The 22,421-nt window shown below is 39.4% G+C and overlaps 1 protein-coding gene across 1 annotated transcript in view; it reads left to right on the forward strand.

Moving 5' to 3' along the window:
* Positions 1-18,220, forward strand: part of LOC144667935 (uncharacterized) — a 42,312-nt gene extending 24,092 nt beyond the window's left edge. The window contains exons 6-12 of the mRNA XM_078529559.1: positions 453-514; positions 5,432-5,474; positions 7,231-7,276; positions 9,096-9,230; positions 9,803-9,929; positions 12,510-12,634; positions 16,336-18,220. Coding sequence (XP_078385685.1) covers positions 453-514; positions 5,432-5,474; positions 7,231-7,276; positions 9,096-9,230; positions 9,803-9,929; positions 12,510-12,634; positions 16,336-18,085 — 2,288 coding nt within the window. The 3' untranslated portion in view covers positions 18,086-18,220. The remainder of the gene's footprint in view (positions 1-452; positions 515-5,431; positions 5,475-7,230; positions 7,277-9,095; positions 9,231-9,802; positions 9,930-12,509; positions 12,635-16,335) is intronic.
* The last annotated feature ends 4,201 nt before the right edge of the window (positions 18,221-22,421 follow it).

Below are 22,421 nucleotides of genomic sequence, written 5' to 3' on the forward strand. Positions count from 1 at the left end.
TGCTCTTCCTGTTCCTGTCCTTCTAGGTAGGTAGAGGTTGTGGACTCAGGAGGTGCTTTATCCAATTGTAGAGCTTTCATGCATACTTTGTAAAAAAAAATCACTTTTTAATCTCCAATCCCCTTTATTCATAAACTTTGACAATTAGAAATGAATTTCCAATTAACAGCATCCCTTTTTTTCAATTATAATTGTTTATATGAGTTCTCTATACCATTTAATTCATTTTCCATCCGTTTCATTATTTTTAACCGACAGTTCCTTTATTTCCAACACTTTATAACCCAAACCCTCCTTATCAAATACATCCTCCCTGAGCAATGATATAGCAAATCCACAAACTATACACAAAAGTTGTTTAGATTTTATCATGATTTATATGTTCTGACATTTGTTAAAAATCTTGCATGTACTCCCACAAAAAAAGTTTTTGAGCCTTAACTACTACAAAGATCTACTGGCATATTTTGAAAAAAGGGGTGTTAAATTACTAAATGCCAATAGAAAAACTGAGGTGAGTTTTGCTTGTGTACATATGTTGTAAACCTGAGGTATGTAATCGGACTCTAGTCCGAATGATATATCCAGAATAGCAATTCCGAGAGCGCTGAACAAAGCTGAGTTGAATCAATCATTTTCTGCTGCTTATTGTTTTATTGAAGACACACAAAAAAACTACAAGCATTTTAATGAGTCTTCAGCTCTGATTTTAAGACCAGGAAGTTTTATTAATGAGGTAGAATTTAGTTTAATATAAAAGCAAAATACTGCGGATGCTGGAAATCTAAAACAAGAACAAAAATACCTGGAAAAACTCAGCAAGTCTGACAGCATCTGCGGAGAGGAATACAGTTAAGGTTTCGAGTCCGAATGACTCTTCATCAGAACTAAGGAAAATAGAAAAGAGGTGAAATATAAGCTGGTTTAAGGGGGGGGGCGGGACAGGTAGAGCTGGATAGAGGGCCAGTGATAGGTGGAGATTACCAAAAGATGTCATAGACAAAAAAAAGAGGTATGGACGGTGGTGATATTAGCTAAGAAATGTGCTAATGGGGACATTAAGGGTAGAAAGCAGGACAAGCAAGGGACAGATAGCCCTAGTGGGGGTGGGTTGGAGGGGGGAATCGAAATAGGCTAAAAGGTAGAGATAAAACAGTGGATGGAAATACATTTAAAAATAATGGAAATAGGTGGGAAAAGAAAAATATATATAAATTATTGGAAAAGGGGGGATCGGAAAGGGGGTGGGGATGGAGGAGAGAGTTCATGATCTAAAGTTGTTGAACTCAATATTCAGTCCGGAAGGCTGTAAAGTATCCAGTCGGACGATGCTTGCATTAAGCTTCACTGGAACATTGCAGCAGGCCAAGGACGGACATGTGGGCATGAGAGCAGGGTGAAGTGTTGAAATGGCACGCGACAGGGAGGTCTGGGTCATGCTTGCGGACAGACCAAAGATGTTCCGCAAAGCGGTCACCCAGTCTGCGTTTGGTCTCTCCAATGTAGAGGAAACCACATTGGGAGCAGCGAATGCAGTAGACTAAATTGAGGGAAGTGCAGGTGAAATGCTGCTTCACTTGAAAGGACTGTTTGGGCCCTTGGACGGTGAGGAGGGGGGAAGTAAAGGGGCAGGTGTTGCACCTTCTGCGGTTGCATGAGAAGGTGCCGTGGGAGGGGGTTGAGGTGTAGGGGGTGATGGAGGAGTGGACCAGGGTCTCCCGGAGGGAACAATCCCTGCAGAATGCCGCCGGGGTGGTGAAGGGAAGATGTGTTTGGTGGTGGCATCATGCTGGAGTTGGCGGAAATGGCGGAGGGGGACCCTATCATGGTTCTGGGAGGGAGAGGAAGGTGTGAGGGCAGATGCGCGGGAGATGGGCCGGACATGTTTGAGGGCCCTGTCAACCACCGTGGGTGGAAAACCTCGGTTAAGGAAGAAGGAAGACATGTCAGAAGAACTGTTTTTGAAAGTATTCCAGGTATTTGAAAGTAAGAATTTAGTTTCCTGATTAGCAGCCTTATAATAATAGTTCTAAAATACAGCATACTGGCCTGTTAAATCCTTGTTTTAGAGCTGCACAATTTCCTATTTTACAGTGTAAACGGTTGCTGCTCTATTAATCCATGTAGCAGCTGCGGTGTTGGAAATGTTTGTAATTGTTTTCATTTTACTGAGATAATAGCCCAGCTTTACTGTACCAACACCTGCAGCGCCTGCTGTTATTACTGGGTAAAATTGAAGTTATTTCTGGGATCCACACGTGCCCAATTAAATGCAAAAATCCTTGAGTTACAGTCAGTGATACCCTGCTCCTCTACAGGCTGGGCTGCTGCAGTTTTTGCCAATGGAATCTACACTGAGCTCACTATAATGGTGTGAATTTAGGCTAATTATCTGCTATTCTTGCTGTAAAGACAAATGTGAAAGTTAGGACTCGTGCAATCTGGAGTAACTGAGCTTTTAACAATGTAATAAGTGAAAATTAATACCAAACAACCTCTCTGACCATGAAAAAATAATTTTTACATATGTGAAGCCTCACTGCTTCAATTGCTAGAAAATTAATATTGCAGAAGTTAAAAAACATAAAATAATGGCTTTCTGTTTTTCTTATGCCTTTTGCTTAATCTCAAATGTATGACCCAATCCTGTAGAATGATTTAAATGTAATTAATATTTTCTGCTTTTTAACTTCCTGCTTTGCAGTCTGTCTGTCTGTGATTCTTAAGATTTGTTGAAGAGCTTCCCTGCTGTTTCTTCTGCTCACAGACTCTGCAGATTCCCTGTAGAGGGTGCCACATTCAAACAGATGCCAGCTAACTAGAAGTCTCTGCTGTCAAGCCCATTAAAAGTCCCTGGGTAGATGCATGCAAGGTGAATGGCAAAAACCATTCCTTCACATTCGCAGCAAACTCCAGGCCTATAGTATAAATGTTCAAAACAAAAATTAAGTCTCATTGGTTTTGAATTTTACTTTCGTTCCTTATGTCATCTGTATCAACTTTAATAAATGTGATCACAATTAGTCCATGCCATCTGTAATTCTTTGGCCAGCCAAAAATGCACTAAGACAAAGCTTTAGTTGCTATAAGTTTGGATTTATAATTAACTCAATGGAATAAACTAAAGTTAATGGAAGAAAGAAGCACATTGGTGCAGTTGATAATAAGAGTTATACCAATCCAGCAGTCCTGAAAAACAAGTTATTCATTACACTGAGATGCAAAAACATTAACTCCACCATGGCAAATTTTATTTTATGAGCCATATTGATGTGCATACTAATATTTAACCTACAATACATTGCTAGCTTTTGAGGAGGCAGAAAAATATACTTGACATTGAAACAGTTTTAAATACAGTAAAATCTTGATGAGTTGAATCCCAGGGGATTCACCTCCAAATTCATGTTAAGTGGAGCTTCACGATTGCTGAGAGGCCCCATTCCTACATAGATCTGTCTCTATGAAACCTCATGCATACAAACGTGATCTATGTCAAAAACAACAGATTAATACACCAAATTAAAACACAGTGAAGCAGTAAATGTGTGAAAAAACCATGATTCAATTTGTTCACACCATACAATGACCTGACCTTGCAAAAGGCTAGGGCTTTGCATTGATAAAGGCCCAGAGCTAGTGCTAGAAAACCTCCGTAGTCTTTTTTGCTTAGCATGCTGTGAGATACAGTCCACCATGTCTTCAATGCAGTCAAATGTGCTTTCGGTGTTTTCGTGCTGCAGTGCAAAACCCTGGAGCATCGGCTAGGGAAACAGGTGGGTGAGCAAACGGGCAGACATTCTTTGGACTTTTCAGGATCATCGGCCTCCTTAGCATATGTACGTACTGCATCTACAATTGCACCATCTGTCGGTTCCGTTGTGCATCATATAGCATTGTCTAACTCCGTGTAAGTTCCCATGGTTGTCTCTGCTGGAATTTCCATGCCGGCCTCCCGCAGCCGAATGAAAACTGCCTCATCATCGGGTTGGTTGTGCAAATGTAACCTGTTTGAACCCAGCATGGTGAAAACAGTTGGCAATTATGGCTTCCGTCACCATCTTCCATGCCTTTTTCATCATGAACATAGCTTCTAGTACAATTGGATTGAACTCCTTCTTATCAATGACCTCGATAACCTGAGAGATCACCTGCCAACAGTAGTGGGTTTTCAGGTCCCTAATCACCCCCTGATCAATTGACTGGAGCTTGGCTGTGGCGTTGGAAGGCAAGAACAACAGTTTCACACTCTTGAGGCCAGTGATGTCTGGATGCGCAGGGCAGTTGTCTGAAATGATGGCAATTTTCCTTTTCTTTCATTGATACATTTTGTTCCACTGTCCTGATCCATGCCTCAAAAATGCTGGAAATCATCCAGATGGTTTTGAGAGCTGCGTATTGCATGGGTAATGTCTTGACATTCACAAAACAATGTAGCTCCTTGGACTTTTATCGCAAGAAGCGGCAGCTTTTCAGTGCCATTCATGTTGATGCAGACCACAGCGGCAGCTCATTCCTTGCTCCGCTTTCCACCATTACATGATGTTTCAACGTTAAACATCAAAGCGTGGTCTGGCAAAAGGTGGTAAAACAGTCCATTTTCATCCGCATTAAACATGTCTCGTGGTGCATACTCGTTCAAGATGTGGGTGAGACCATTTTGGAGCCAAACATCTGTCATTGCTGCCATAACCACTGCATCCTCACCGCACAGAAGACGATGCTGTGCCTTGTTTTGAATCGGCCCAGCCATCCATTGCTGCAGGTGAACTCCATGTGGACCAGCTTCTTTGCCGGGGCGACTCCCCTTTCCTGCAGGATTGGACCGGAGATGGGAATTTCCTCTGCTCAGGCTGCTTTGAACCATGTTGACAGAGCTTCTTCAACGCTGGGATAGGCAACCTTCTCATCCTCTTCCTTGCGGGAGAGACTGTCTGTTTGTCAAACTGCTCCTGATGTTCGTCCTATGTTTCATTATGGTGGATAAACTTGATGGCAGAATCTCCCACTCCCTTGTGATGTTAGCTTTCTGCTTCATGCCATGATTTTCCACTTGCTGTATGAACTTCACCTTCTCTCTGATTGACAATACTTTTAACTTTCTCACAGGCTTAGCCATACTCGTAGGTTTTGCCGCCCTTTCACAGGGAGATCGCAACGTAAAATGATGGCATGCCCAGTGCTCCATGATTTTGCGCTCTAGTGTGGCCTAACTCCACTATAATTGGTCAACGCGGTCATATGACGAGCTTAAACAAGTTTGACTCATCCAGAGTTACCAGTATGGAATTTCCGCTTATCACCAGCATCATTCTGTGGGATTTGCTATTCTGCCGGTGGGAATGGTCGACGACTTCAAAGTAAGGAATTTTGTGTCATCCGAGTTTGACTCATTGTACAAATTCATTGTTTTTTTTTGGATGTTTTGCAGGGAAATGGTCATTCACCTAAATCCATCTGCAAGAATACAAAAGGTCAGTTATGCCACAACTCGTGTTTTTTGCATGTAATTTTTAATGATAGAGGCAAAAATAATTTGACACTTTTTGTACAGTACAACATCAGATTTGAAAATATTGGCTATCTTGTTTCATTCAGCAAGTTTTATTAATCATAGGAAATGCTCTAAATGTAGAGGCAATTCATTGTTATTTTTATTAAATCTACCTGTATTGCTGCTTCCCTGCCTTTCTCAAAGTGATGGATACCCTTGAGTTGCTGATTTGCATATATAGTAACTTCCTGCTGTGCATGTCTGGCTGAAATAGACTACTGTTTGTGAATTTTAATATTAAAACGGTAATGTAGCATTGAAGTTAAACCAGAGGTGTTACACTATTTTTTAAAATGCTGAATGATCTTAAATAATGAGGCCTTGATTTTAACTTTGTTGGGGGGGGGCGAGGTTTAAGTTTTGGGATCGAGCATATTTGGACATATAAATTTTTTAAAAATCAAATCAGGCCATCAATAAGGTTCTAGCAAAAATTTGTTGCTTAATCTTAACTGCATTTCAGTGGGGGAGGCCCATGCTGCCGGATGCCTGGCAGCAAATCAAGGGAGGTAACGACTGTATAAGTTAAGTAGTAAAGATGTGTTCCTTTTAGCAGTCCATGACTCTAACCACACCAACTCCTTCACCTACTCCCTTGCCTCCTCTTTAATATTGGGGCCTGTGTGTTTCTGTGCTTCAGCATGAAACTGACAAATGTATTTTGATCAAGTTCTTCTCACCAAACAATCATTAAAGATCATCAACCAGAAACAATAGCTCTGTTTCTCTTTCCACTGATGCTGCCTGACTTGCTGAATATTTCCAGCATTTTCAGATTTTCAACATGAGCATATATTGCTTTTGAACAATTAAAGCAGCATGTTTAAAGAAAAAGTTTATATTCATATAATATCTTGCACAACCTTAAGACATCCCGAAGCACTTTACTGCCAATGAAATACTTTGACGCGTAGTCAGTATTAGACTGGAAGAAACATAGCAGGCATTTTGAGCACAAGATTCCACAAATAGAAATTAAATAATTGATTCTATCATCTGTTTTAGATGTTGGTTGAGGGATTAATTTTGGCCAGGAAACCAGCAGAACTCCACTGCTCTACAGTGAGACCTTTTACATCCATCTGAGGACAGATGAGGCCACTGTTTAACGTCTCATCTAAAAGACAGTACGGCACTCCCTCAGTACTATACTGAAGTGTCAGCCTCCATTTTATACTCAAATCAACAGAGTGGTGTTTGAAGCCACAACCTTCTGACTCAGTGGCAAGAGTGCCAAGGCTGACAATTAACAACCAGACTTTGCAGCCTTGATGGAACACCATTCCACAGTGGCAGAATAGTACATTGTGCATTACATCATATCTTGTCCTCATAAGAGCACATCATCGAAATTATTATAACAATGCCATGAAAGGTCTATCAGTAAAATAAAAATTTCAAGAAATACATTGTTATTGTGATTTGGCTTTATCTGAAATCAGATCTTTAAATAGAGCTTATAGATACAGTATTAACAGGTTGGGATTTGAATCTGAGTCCAGAACACTGCATTTAGAGCCACTGGTGAGTCCTGGGGAAATGCAGTTTTAATGGTATAACTTTGTCATGTTTGTCAGTACTACTCCTGCATGCAGTAGCTCCAGTTTAATTTGGCTCCATAAATCAGTTGATGTGAGTACTGCTATTCATTTCATTTTTTATTTTTGTTTGAGCAGTGGGAAAACTAAAACAACCTTTTCTTAAAATCGAAGATTCTAGCCGGTAAGTCAGCTGATATTTTTTTCACATGAGGATTACACTTTCTCATTTAATACTTGTTTATGACTAGTTCTTGAATATTGAACATTTGGACATCTTTCAAAATCAGTCCAGTGAACATTAAGTATTTATGAAAACCTGATCAGAATATCCAGCATGAAGAATGAAATATTGAGTATTGCTGAACAGAAAGACTTTTTTTAGTTGAAACTTTTCATCTTGCACTCATCAGGACAATTCACAAGAATACCAAATGTAAAGGGAACAACAACAAGGTATCCTGCAGGATAGTTTTTTTTTTCACTCATCCATGATGTGGGCACCACTGGCTAGGCCAGCATTTATTGCCCATTCCTAATTGCTCTTGTTCAGAGGGCATTTTAAGTGTCAACCACATTGCTGTGAGTCACATGTTGGCCAGACCAGGTGAGGACAGCAGATTTCCATCCATAAAGGATATTAGTGAACCAGATGGGTTTTTACAACAATCGACAGTGGTTTCATGGACTTTTAATTCCAGATTTTTTTATTGAATTCAAATTCAAAATCTGCTATGGTGGGATTCAAACCCAGGTCCCCAGAGCATTACCCTGGTCTCTAGGTTGCCAGTCCAGTGATAATACCACTATTCCACCACCTCCCCTAACAGGTGACCACCCTGATCAGATCATTTTGAGCTGTACATCACGCAAACTCATGAACGGACCGAAGGGCATCACATTCAGCCCTGAAAAGTGCCCAGTCCACCCCAGATTACCCTGGAAGGACAAGGTAACTCAAACATTTGAGCAACAGGTGAAGCTAGCTGTTTCACGCTACTACTATGCAGTAGCAACACGAGTGGTATTCGTCACTAACAGGATGCTGCTGTCAAGCCAAATAGACATTCTGCCTATCACACAAATGAGTACTGTGGTATATGAATTTCAGTGCCAGTGTGAGGCTAGGTAGGTAGGCCGCACATCCCAAAGACTGGCTGATCATATCAAACAGCATGTCCCTTCCGCTGTCTGCAACAGGCAAGGTACAGACCGTACCCAACCAGTCTGTGCTTGCAAAATTCAACCCGCAGTGTCCAACATTAGATGCGATTCCACGATTGGATAACATCTGTTAAATTATCCTCAGTGTGCTGAGAATTATGCTGATAACTAATTCAATTGTCAGTTAGGCTCACAATGTGGCACACATGCATGTGCTGGAAGCTACATATATTAATGCACAGGGCCCTGTTCTTTGCAGACAGAAATAACAAGTACACGCTGCACCTGTTTCAGCTAAACAAAATAAGTGACAGCTATTTGCTGGTTCATTCTACAGGGCAATGCCTTGACCAATCAGAGTCAAGCTACCTGGTTTAACTTTCAGACAATGCTTGACAGTTAACTGTCAGTCACCATCAACTGATACGTTCTCCATGGCAGTGTCTCTACCAATCGGAGTCCACTTGCCAACCAATCAGCACTCTCTTCTCATAACAGTATAAATTGTTGTTTCTTTTACATTTGGTATTCTCGCAAATTGTCCTGATGAGTGCAAGACAAAAAGCTTCAACAAAAAATGTATTTTTTCAACAACACTGAAGTGCTGTACTATAAAACGACTAATGAAATATTGATAACATGTAAGTGAATTTTTAGCACATTTTTTCACTTATTACACATGCAATTGCTTTTTGTTACAATTGTTACTGTGATTTGTACAAATTAATTTATTGTATACTTTTAAAATTTAGTAAATTAAAAAAAATTGATTAAATGCATTAAATTCATGCAGCGTTTACAGAACTATTTGTAAGTGTTGGCAAATTGTGTGTATGCAGACACTTTAGACCCCTCTACCAGCAATATATCAGCTATCCAGAACTGAACTACAAATCTCGAAGAGGATTTAGTGCATTTGATCCTCTGAAGAAATCTAAGAATGAACATCAGGAGCAAGAAAAGAGCAAAATTAGGTAAACATTTATATGTAGATTGCTGTGTTTTGTAGTAAACTTTTTTGGATTTTAACTCCCTTTTTTATGGAGTTTTATTGAATGATTAGTTATGTCCAGTTTAAGAAATGACTGCTTAAATACTCTAGATTCATGTTTCCCTTTATTAAGAGCTTAAGCCCTTTCATGCAATTGAACTCTTATTGTCACCATCCCAAATTTATTTTTATCTAGACAATCCAGTAATTGAGTTTAACTGAAGTGACTCACCATTATTCCTTTACAATTACTCATTCACAAAGCCTGTTACTATTGCCTAATTTTTCTCTTTGGAAAACGTTAGGATAGGATGTTAAATTTGGTGACTTATTAAACAGGACTCTGAAATATCTAATATTTGTGGGATATGTAGCCATGTCTGACAGCTAAAAGACACCTTATATTGTGCCCAGAACGCCTTGTCCCGATTAGTTATTTTGTTTATTTGGTTTGGAAGATTTTTTTTATAGTCTTGTGCTTTTTGATTTGTGTGAAGCCGTTACTTTCATTTGTAATCTGAATTAATTACCATTTTGATTGTTTCCATTGCACAGGGACTGTAGAATGACCAACAGTGAAGGAGATGTAGAAACCATCACAAAACCGGCAGCAACACAAATAGAAAAAAAACGACAGCGATTCTGTGAATGTTGCCATGTGACGTTCTATGACCTTGTTGGGGTAAATGTATAAATATTTTGTAATACTGCTTCAATTAGGATCTAGCAAAGCGTTGCTGGACTGATTCTGTCCATTTTATCATTTTAATTGTGTTCCTTTTGTCTGGAATTATGATAATATTCATTTATTTGCAGAATTATCACTGTGCAAGATGTCCAATTCCCTGAGCTCAATGCCTAATGTTATTTTTTGCTCTTAAATTGTCTTTTTTCTTTAAATGTATCCTTGGAATTTCGCTTTCATGCTGGGCCTGTTAAACAACCAGCTCACACTTCTTCAAAGCGAGAGCAAAGTACTTTCCAATTAATTTTCTTTCCCTGTATACCTCCTGTTTGTTGCACTACATGGTCTCTTAAAGATTGTCACACAGCTGCACATGCACGCATCTTAAAGAAACCGCTGCTTCCACATGGCCTGTTTGTCCCCTGCACATCACAATCCCAGTTGCTGCATGGCTGCATACCTGTGCAGCTTAGAGGGAACATTGAAAAAGACTGTCTTGGGACTCGAATGCCTTTTCCATAATTTATTATCCAACTCTCTCTGCACCATCTTCACACATTTAAACCCTAGATGGCCTACAACACTTTCCTGTGTGAATTCAAATCCATTACCTCTAACATCTCTGCTTCTAGCGATATTTTGTCAGCATCCTCTTCCTTAGTAAACAAAGACACAAAGTACACATTACGTATTCTAGCCTTGCCCTGTGCCTTTAAGCATATGTCACTCTCTCTGCCCTTAATAGGCCGCACCCCACCTCTCACTACTCACTTACTGTTTACCTGCCAGTTGAAAATTTTTGGACTCCCTTCTACAATTGCCATTGTATTCTTTTATTCTCTCTTTGCCCATCATATTTTCCTCTTCACTTCTCTCAACTTATTGCATTTGGCCTGGTTCTCACCTGTAAAGTTCAACTGTCATGCAGCATGCGCCATTTTTTTTGTTTCATCATATTCTCTACCTTCTCGTCCAAGGAGTCCTGCCTTTTGTTCCCTTACCTTTCGCCCTTGTTGGAATGTACCTAGCCTCTTCCTGAAACATCATTTCCTAAAAGATCACCTGTTGTTCCATTAGTTTTTTCTGTCAATCTTTGGTTCCATTTTACCCTGGCTAACTCCGCTCTTATCCCATTGAAGTTGGTACTCTTCCAATTTAGAAGTTCTACTTTACATTGTTCCTTGCTCTTTTCCATTACTAATCTATAACTTATACAATGATCCCTTTTACCCAATTGTTCCCCCAAAGACACTTGGTCCACCTCATTCCCCAGCACGAGATCCAGCAATGCCTCCTTCCTACTTGGATCGAGAACATACAAGTCAAGCAAGTTCTAAACACATTTCAGAAATTCCTCACCCTCTTTACCCTTTACTCTAACTTTACCTCAAACAATATTTGAGTAATTAAAGTCCCCCAGTATCACCACTATATAGTTCTTGCATATCTCTGTGATTTCCCTGCAGATTTGCTCCTCTATCTCATTATTTGGAGGCCTATCCCTTACTAGTATGATCCTCCCCTTTTTGCTTCCCAACTCTAACCAAATAAATTCTGTCCTTGCCCCCTCCAGTATGTCCTCTCTTTCCAATGTTACAATGTCTTCTTTAATAGCGTTGCTACCCCTCCTCCCTCTTTTCCTTTCCTATATTTTCTCGATTGAAATTTTTAATTTCCCAGCTCCGAGTTTAAACACCACCTAGTTTAGAAAGAGAGAAAGAGAAGTAATCACTAAACAATCACTTATCCATTTTCCTCTGACATACTTGATTTTCTTTTTCTCCTCTTGCAAAGGCTCACTCTGTCTCCCACTGACTCCCTGCCACCTCTTTAAACAATGGGTTTTCTGCACCTGCCCCTCTGTCTCTTTCCACTCTTTACTTCTCTCTTCTCTGTCTCATTCTGTCTCTTTCTACTCTACCTCTTTCTTCATTGTAAAAACTCTTGAAAAAGAGTTGAATTTAATGTAACTGGGTTTATAATTGCTGCCAAACGACCTCACTGGCCCTGAAAGAATAATTTTCTATTTGCTGAACTTCAAATTTTGCCATATGATAAAAAGTCACATTTTAATTTTTTTAATGTTTTAGCTTTGAGCTAAATCCCATGTGTTTATCACAATCATTTAGTCCTCTATATGTAAAATTTAAAACATAAAATTGAAGGAATACAATGGTTTTAACTTCCCATCAGCTGTCTGTGAGACCACTTCAGTGTGATTGGCTGCTTGATTACATTACTGTTACTGGAGATGTGGTGATCTTCGTGACTTGGTGCCAGATTCAAACTACGTCAGGAAAGGGGGAACCCTCACCACAGAGATCGCTAGGTCTTTGTGGGCATTTGTTTTCTTGAAGTCAGTGACAAGTCCCATTGCTTCACTGTTGACTGCAAAATCTGGGCCAAAGAATTTTAATATAGTAATTCTCTAGATGCATAAAAGTCAGAGCATTATTTGGGTAACGTTTTCTATACTGTTAACTGGATATCATGTTAACAGGTTGCTGTGGCAACTTTTTAAATTCCAAACTAAAATAATTCAGAAAAGATGACATTTAATTCACTTTTTTTTTGCAGCACCTTATCTCTAAACAGCATCAAGACTTTGCCAGTAACCCCTCTCATTTCACAGCCCTTGATGATATTGTGGCACAATTAGAAAATGAATTTGTAGAGTACCAAAGCGATGGATGCACCCAACGGTAAAAATCTTAATATACATATATTTATTTTGACTCTGGAAAAATTTTGTTCAATGTATTTATTTTGAGAATATTTTTGTAGAATGTTCATATTGCTGTTAAACAGAGAATTCTGCTGTACACAAATCCTCAACCCCCCACCCCACGCCAAATGTATCGAGTTTCTGTCAAATCGGCAAAATACAACTCCTACTTTTAAACTTTCAAGTATACGTGAATGAATGTTGCAGTGAAATATATATTGCCCTTCATCTTTGAAGTATGATTAATATTTTCTCTGTGATGACTAAAGGTCCCTAAGTAAAATACTTTTGGCCAACCTTGATTCAGGCTTTCTGGGCCTTAAAAGGAGCAGATTAGGTTACTGTTGCATGTGAATCCAAAGCAGGAAATTATCATAAAATAGGGAGATCCACTTAAAGGGCACAAGGATATAGGAAGTAGAAAAAAACTGCTGCTGGCAAGGCCAGCATTTGTTGCCCATCCCTAATTGCCTTTGAGAAGCTGGTGGTGAACTGCCTTTTTTGAAACGATTGAGTGGCTTGCTAGGCCATTTCAGGGGGCATTTAAGAGTCAGCCATATTGCTGTGGATTTCATTTGGGCCAGACCAGGTACAAACAGCAGATTTTCTTTCCTAAAGTGAACCAGATGGGTTTTTAGGATGTTACGAACAATAACTTAAAAAAGAAATTTCAATTCCCATGACCAACTGAAAAGATCGCAACAAGGTTTCAAGTTTTAAGGCTTTTACCGTAAATTAAACTAAAAGCAATATTAACTAACCACTATTTTGTAGGCAGCTTATACTCTACACTGCAGAAAAATTCCCTTATTAATGCTTTAACACAACTGAAAGTCTGCCTCCATAGTTAAACTTTACTCTGTCACTTAAGTCCCTTTATTCACCCAGAATCCAAAGTGATTCTTAGATCCAGAGGGCTTGCTCCCTTCTTTTCCTTTGCCAGCTGGAGAACTTCTAATCCCTGAAGGAACTTTTACGGTAAGGGTTACCCTGGATATTCCTCCCTCTAGCCAAAGCTAGGCGAAAGTTCCAGTCTTGCTTAAACTCTCTTGAACTCGGTCTCTTCAATCCAAGCATGTACTTGCACCCGCTTTCTTGCTTGGTGGACCATAGAGACTTGCTGCTTCTATCTCTCAGCATTCTTTCTTAGAATCTGTCAGACAGAGACTGTCTATGAGGTTTGGTGATATTTTAAGACCCTGTAGGCCAATCCTACAATGACTTCCTGTTGATTCTTCCCCCAAGTCCGTCTCCATGCAACGTGAATCACATAGGCCTTGTATCCAGGTAGAAATGCTAATTATCTATTCTTTAAACTCTCAACTTCATTCTATCTTGAAACTAATTAGAAATATAACCATTTATAAAACCTGGCATTTCTAACTGCTTTGATAGTCTGATAGACTTTCTTTACTAGTCATAGGTCTATGTAAGTTAAACTTGGCAGACAAATCAAAATGGCATTCCCCCCACCCCGCCAACAGAGATGTTCATAGAACATGCAGAAGGAAACATAGTTTGTTCAACACAAGTATGAGAAGTAAATATTTTATCCAGATCAGATAAATAAAGCAGTTCAGCATGTCATTGGAAAATATGTTCATTGACTTTGGAAACTAAAGGCAACAGGGATGTGCGGGCTCGATCGGCACCCACAATCACCGCCATTATACTGCCATTATCATGCATGCGTGCAAAAGAGCGCACAGATCTCCCTGAGGCAAAGTGCCACTTCAGGGAGATTGCTGGAAGTTATAAAAATTTGTGGAAGTGTAGGAAAAAAATTCCTGACATGTCCCCTCATGTGACACTGTCACATGAGCTGGGAGATGTCAATTTCTTTAATTTCAACATTTTATAAACATTTTAAATCCCTCATGAAACCTCACCCTGCCCGTGGATGAAGTTTCATGTTTTTTCTAAAGGCCACTTGGCCTCCTCGCCTGCCAACCTTAAGGTTGGACGGGCAGGTCCTTTAATTAGCTTAATTACTTTTTAAAAGGCCTTAAGCGGTTGTTGAAAGTTTGGCGGGCACGCAGCCGAGTCGACTGCGTGCCCACCAAACTGAAAATCTAAATGACACAGGGTGACATCGGGACACAGGCCCGACGTCACCCCGCGCCATTTTACACAGCGGCGAGCGGAAGATGCAGCCCAAAGAGTCTTTCCACTGTCAGCACAATTGCTTTGGTCATTCTTTATTGGCATGATACACCTTCCCAGTAAAACAACCTGTGTTTTCCCCCACCCCCACCTTTTATCTTTAACACCCAAGCTTGCTGTCAGAATTGTGAACAGATCACATGACCCTCTTCATTCCTCCATTTTACCCTAAATTGAAGTCACAGTCTCAAAAAACATAATCTTATAAAACCTTGCATTTATGACAATCCAATAGTTTAATGGTCACCATTATTGATACTAGTTTTTTAATAGTTCTGGTCAACTTAATTGAGAAGGGATATACTTATATTGGAAGCAGTTTAGAGAAAGTTCACTAGGCTGATTCATGGGTTGAAGGTGTTGTCTTATGAGGAAACATTGAACAGGTTGGGCTTATACTCACTGGAGTTTAGAAGAATGAAAGGCGATCTTATTGAAAAATAAAAGATTTTGAGATGGCTTGACATGGTAGATGCTGAGAGGATATTTCCTCTCATGAGGGAATATAGAACTGGGGGCACAGTTTAAAATTAAGGGGTCTCCCATTTAAGACAGGGATGAGAAGGAATTTCTTCTGAGGGTCGACATCTTTGGAATTCTCTTCCACAGAGAGCAATGGAGGCTGGGTCATAAGAGGCAAGAAAGTGCTGTTAAGGCCACAATCCGATCAGCCATGATCTTATTGAATGGTGGAGCAAACTCAAGGGGCCGAATGGCCTACTCCTGCTCCTATATCTTATGATCTGCCCACCTCTTACTATCCGCTTACTATTTACATGCCGGTTGAAGATTTTTTGAGTTCCCTTCTATGTTAACTGTTATTCTATTCTCATACTCTTTCATATTTTTCTCTTCACTTCCCCTCAACCTGTTGTATTTTACCAGGTTCTCACTTGTAGAATTCATCTGAGATGCATCATACGTCGTCTTTTTTTGTTGCATCATATTCACTCTCTCTCTCCTTCGTCATCCAAGGAGCCCTGCCTTTGGTTCCTTTAACCTTTCATTCTTGTTGGAATGTAACTAGTCCATACCTGAAACATCACTTATTTAAAGAAAATGAGATAGAAGAAATGTAGGAACAGGGTGGATAAATGTGATTAGAGCTACCTACTCACATGGAGGAGAAAGGCCAACACTAACTGTTTGGGCTGAATGGCCTGTTTCTGTGCTGTAACTTCTATGTTTTTCTATGTTTGCGTCAGTATGTAATTCCAAAGACAAGTGAAGAATTTTATAGCAGGGTGTTTCTTTCCCTCCACTAGCAAGACTAGCTCCAAAGAGTAGAAAATATTCTATTTTGTATCTTGATAGTTTTCTCCTCTCAACACCATGGCACTTGTTGAAATTAATTGATAGCCATCAGATTTTAGTAATCAAAATTTCAAAATCCAGGAGTTGAACTCTTCACCAATTTTACTTAAAAATGATTCAGAACAATGGCAAGATTTCAGGTATATTGAATTTTATGTCGTTTAACCTCTGTGTTCATACAGATTTGTGCTTTTAATGCAGATCCATGAAGTCTGCTTCAAGTTCTGGAATTTCACTATCCAAAATGTACATGGAATCGTTGCAGGCTGTTAATGACCTTGTCCTTGAAGAAGAAAAACTTTCACTTGAGTCTCTAGCTGCAAGCCAACAGATAAATTTCCCTGTGGATAATCTGGAAAGAATTGATGAGAATGGTCAGAATTCAAAGGTGCATCACATGAAATCTGACAAAACAAAGGGTGAGCTCACCCAAGGAAGATTGGAACTTAACGGACACAGATCCTGTCCCCTGCAGCAGGATCGTGAACTGGCATCTTTGAGCTCTTTGAATCAAATAGCTGCATATTCTAAACAGTTAGTGGTGAAATCCCCAAATTGTAGTTCATTAGATTTCAACACAGGAGTACCAGCAGAGAGAGCAGTCAGCTACACGCCTAATGAACAAATGGATGCTGGAGATGCTTTGGTGCAAAAAGTTTCATATTGTGCCGGCGAGGAAATCTCAGAAAGCTGCCATCGAGATGAACAGAGGCATATGAAATCTGAAGAAATTCCATGTTGTGTCGAGACCATTCCTGAGTCGTGGGAGGTTAATTGTGATATAGTTACTACAGATACCAACTGTAGTTTCAAAAAGCGCAAACGCTCTGACACCAGTTCACCAATCAAGAGGAGCCCAAGATGTAGATTGGATGATTTGACTGGCGTATGCGAATGTTTCTCTTTCAGCAAAAATATCAATTGCTACTTCAATGAACATATTTTCCAACCACATGCTGAACTGCTTTATTTATCTGATCTGGATAAAATCTTTACTTCTCATACTTGTGTTGAGCAAACAATGTTTCCTTCTGCATGTTCTAAGAACATCTCCATGGGGGAGCATTTTGATTTGTCTGCCAAGCTTAACTTACACAGACCTTTGACTAGTAAAGAAAGCCTATCAGACTATCAAAGCAGTAGAGCCAAAAATGAATGTGAAAACTTGGGGAAGTCGCAAAGAGTTGTTTGGGCTTGTGAAGAGACACCAAGCAACTTACCAAATACTACCTCTACAGTTAGTCAGGAGGTAAAAGAAGAAATTTGGCTTAATCAACCCAGGGAAACTCTTCTACATGACAAAGAGCAAAAGGCAATTCCCTTAAGCAGTGTAACAGTTCAGGCTGACAGAGAATTGCTGCCAGCTCTTCAGAATACAGAAAGTTTAGCATCTCAAAACAACCAAGTTGGCCTTAGTGATGAAACTGCACTTGAGGATGAAGCTGAAATTCAAATAATAAATGAGAAAATTGAACACTCAAATGTAGCGGGGAATACTATAATGCATCGGTTTTCTTCCTTTGAAACCAACACACACAAGTCTCTAGGATCTGATACTTTCCTACATACACAAACTAATTTTCAAGTGGATGAAAGTAGATGTGAAAATTCTGTCAACCAAACTAACCTCTGTCATTCCTCCTTTAAAAGTAACATATTTCACACAGATACATTTTCATCAGAATCTGAATGGGATATTCAGTTGTCTTCAAAACTTGGCAATATACAAGCCAATGCCAAAGACCAATCTGTTGACTTGGAACTCTTGAGAAAGACTTGTGTTAATGTGAAAGATGCAAAGTATGAGACTCAGTTATACTCTGTATTAAAGGACAAAGCTGAAGTAGACAGGATCAACAAAGTAGAGAAAGATCTAGCAAGCTGTCAAGCTAAAACAAATACACCACGGTATTTAACACTTGTACCCTATCTGGACAGTTGCACTAATTAATAATACTGTGCCAAAGTTACTTGAAAGATTCTATTAACTCTTTCGAACTTTATAAATTGTAAATGATTTTACTTTTGAGAGCGAATGGGTTCAGAAACCACATTACAACACTGGAATGTTGCGAGTCCTAGATTAATACATTAGTTCTGATTGAGTTTCTGCTCCAATTTCACCCTGGGTTAATAAATGGAGTTCTTGTCCAGATCCTAACAGAACTTTCAGGTGGCATTGGTATAAGTCCAGGAGCAGGTTGTGGGCTTATTGTCTGTCTGAGAATAACATGGCAGAAGTTAACATCATATGTGCTCAGCATTATCTACAAAAGTGCTCTTTCTCCTGAGTAGCTCATGAGCATAAGCAATCACCCTTGGGAGAGTGTGTTAAATATGTTAATTAGTGAGGTGATGTTGGCAGCTTTTTGAAGCAACAGTATAAAGTATTCTGCTCAGCAAATGAACCCACCCAGTTGTATTTTATATGATTGAAATGGCTTATTGTGACTGCTAGCAGTCTTGTTCTTTATTCTTGTTGAGCCAGTTCTACAAATGCTATTCTAAAATCATTAGCATTTACTAGTTATGGGCATTCTAAACAGTGACCATTCTGCAGCATTCTATCCATTTTCTATATTGAAGAACAGATTGTTAGCAATCTATCTAAGGAAGGGATGTGTGTTAAATTTGCATTTGCTAATTCCATTTACTAAACACAGATTACTGTGCAAGTATATGTTAGGCAAGATTAGGCGCAACCCCACTTAATTTATGAGCAAGAAAGAGGCATAAGTATTTCAGTTATTACCTTGTCATTCTGAAAAAAAATCAGTATCCGTTTGGGAAATATGCTGGATTAGATTGAGTGCACTGAGTAAACCAATTTTCAAAAAATAATTTTGATGCATTAACCTCATCTTTCAGATTTTTTAAATGTTTTTTTTGTTGGTATTACTTAAAAATTGTTCAAACTTGACATTGCATTAATACCAGCCTCAACATCTCAAGTGTTTTCTGGTTTGGAAAACTCAAAATTTTAAAGTAATTTAGTGAACAAGTTCTGTATTTGAACTTTGTATTGTGCCCCATAAACCTGGTGTTTTGGTTCTCCACTCAGCCAGATGTCATTTAGCCAACTATGATGTGAATGAGCATCTCCATTGACCAAGTGCATGTTAAATTCTTTGCCTTACTGTTGGCTCTCTTGGCTCAGACACTGCCTAATCGCTATGTCTGTTAGGAACGGATGGGAGTTTGTGCTATTTCCATCTGTGTAAAGGAGATCAGATGTGGTGAGGAGATGGAAGAAGTGAGCTAGTTCTATCGGGACTGATTTGTAGAATTTGTTTTATAAAAAGTGTTCATTCTCTTCCCATTCCTCAACCAAAAACACACAAGCACACTTATTATACAGTTTACATCTGGCATGTTATGAACTCTTAGCACTCACATTCAATTAGAAATCTAGTTTAGTCTAAGTCTATTAGGTTAAAAGATGTTAGCATGTTTCAGCAATTAATTTGAAACCTAAACAGTTGCCATTGATCTCTAGTAAACCTAAAGGAGCATTAGCAGTAAATCTGTTGTTATAGCTCTATCACCAAAATTCTGTCAATTAAATATTTTTGTTTAAAGTAGCACTTGCTGCTTTTCTGGTGGCATTTTGAATGTGAGCAAGGTGAACAGATTGCATTTGCAGTTCCTGATCTTAATTATCCAGGCAATGTGTGATATAGAGAGAGATACAAAAATATGCTGGATTAGATTGAGTGCACTGAGTAAACCAATTTTCAAAAAATAATTTTGATGCATTATCCTCATCTTTCAGATTTTTTAAATGTTTTTTTGTTGGTATTACTTAAAAATTGTTCAAACTTGACATTGCATTAATACCAGCCTCAACATCTCAAGTGTTTTCTGGTTTGGAAAACTCAAAATTTTAAAGTAATTTAGTGAACAAGTTCTGTATTTGATGTCATTCTTTTGACCTAGAGTACAAAATTGCTTCCTTGATTTTAATCCTCTTTTACATAAAGTAAAGAGCTATTACTGTCAAACATGAGCTCTTGAAATCTGTACAAATGTATAGTTTTAATCATGAAATGTACACTGGCTAATAATTTTGTGGAAAATCATTGAAATAAATGTTGAAATACAGCTCTTTATTCATAAAAGTGATCATTTTTAAAAAATGAAAGGACTACCGTGGAATAGTACAGGTTCTCAACAACTTGTATTTATCTAGTGCCTTTAATGTCACGAAAAATCTCCAGACTTCAGAGGAGCATTATAAAACAAAATTTGACACCGAGCCACATAAGATTTTGGGGCAAATGGTTGACAGCTTGGTCAGAGAGAGGTAGTTTTTAAGGAGTATCTTAAAGGAGGAAGGATGTGAAAAGGTTTAAGGAGGGAATTCCAGAGCTTACGACTTTGGCAACGGAAGGTTAGCCACCAATGCTGGAGCAATTTAAAATCAGAGATACTCAAGGAGCCAGAATTAGTGGAACGTGTTTATCTCAATGTTGTGGAGCTGAAGGAGTTTACAGATATGGGAAGGGATGAGGCCGTAGAGGGAATTGAAAACGAGTGAGTATTTTAAATTCAAGGTTTGCTTAACCAGGAGTAATGCAGGTGATGAGTGAATGTAAGTGCAAGTTAGGATGCAGCAGCAGAGTTTTGGATGGCCTCAAGTTTATGGAGGGTAGATGCAATACTAGCCAGGGCTGCATTGAAATAGTACAGTTTAAAGTTAACAAAAGCACGGATGAAGGGTTCAGCAGCAATGAGCTGAAGTAGGGACAGAGTCGGGTGATGTTACAGAGGTGGAAATAGGCACTTGGTAAAGGCATGAATATATGATTAGAAGCTTGTTTCAGGGTCAGATATGACACCAAGGTTGAAAATAGTCCAAAACAAAAACAGAATTACCTGGAAAAACTCAGCAGGTCTGGCAGTATCGGTGGAGAAGAAATCAGTTGACGTTTCGAGTCCTCACGACCCTTCGGCAGAACTGAAGTATAGTTAGACTATACTTCAGTTCTGCCAAAGGGTCGTGAGGACTCGAAACGTCAACTGATTTCTTCTCCACCGATGTTGCCAGACCTGCTGAGTTTTTCCAGGTAATTCTGTTTTTGTTTTGGATTTCCAGCAACCGCAGTAGCTTTTAGCTTTTTGTTTTGAAAATAGTCCAGTTTAGCTTCAGCCTCTAGTCTACAATATGCATTACTATGGTATAGGCTATTAGTATGTGAAGTACAACAAATGATAAAACTGTATTACTCATTTTCAGATATTCTTCAAAGAAGTTAAACTTAGAGTGATGAACTCACAAGGTCAATGATTGGGGAGAGGGATTATAGGTTCTCACTTGTGATTCCACATCTTGCATTCCATTATGCCTTCCTCACTGCCCATTCCATTTCTAATCCCCTTGTGGAAAAAGCCTCAAATGCAGCCAAACGCTTCTTTGTGGGTGCGACTACTCTTCAGATGTTCTTGTGTTTAGGGACCAAGGGGGCAATCTATGGGTGGAGCCAGAGGACATCGGTAGAGCATTGAACGAATACTTCATATCCGTCTTCACCCAAGAGAATGAGGATGAAGGCATGGAACTCGGGGAGAGAGATTGCGAGGTTCTTGAGCAAATTGATATAGGGAGTGACAAGGTATTGGAGGTGTTGGCAAGCTTAAAAGTGGACAAATCTCCAGGTCTGGATGATTTGTGTCCCAGACTGCTGAGGAAGGTAAGGGAGGAGATCGCAGGGGCTCTGACCCAAATTTTTAATTCCTCTCTGGCCACAGGGGAGGTTCCAGAGGACTGGAGAACAGCTAATGTGGTTCCGCTATTTAAGAAGGATTGTAGAGAATAGCCAGGGAACTACAGGCCAGTGAGTCTCATGCCAGTGGTAGGGAAACTTGGAGAAAATTCTGAAGGAGAGAATCTATCTCCACTTGGAGAGGCAAGGTTTGATCAGGGATAGTCAGCATAGCTTTCTCAGAGGGAGGTCACGCCTAAAAATTTGAATTTTTTGAGGAGGTGACCAGGTGTGTAGATGAGGGTAGTGCAGTTGATGTAGTTTATATGGATTTCAGCAAAACCTTTGACAAGGTCCCACATGGGAGGCTTATAAAGAAGGCAAATGCACATGGGATACAGGGTAATTTGATAAGGTGGATTCAAAATTGGCTTAGTTGTAGGAGACAGAGAGGATGACAGAAGGCTGCTTTAGTGACTGGAAGCCAGTGTCCAGTGGCGTACCACAGGGATCTGTGCTGGGTCATCTATTATTCGTAATTTATATAGATGACTATGTGGGTGTAGGATTAGTAAGTTTGCGGAT

This window comes from Cetorhinus maximus, chromosome 25 (assembly GCF_964194155.1).
Source record: "Cetorhinus maximus chromosome 25, sCetMax3.hap1.1, whole genome shotgun sequence".
NCBI lineage: Eukaryota > Metazoa > Chordata > Chondrichthyes > Lamniformes > Cetorhinidae > Cetorhinus > Cetorhinus maximus.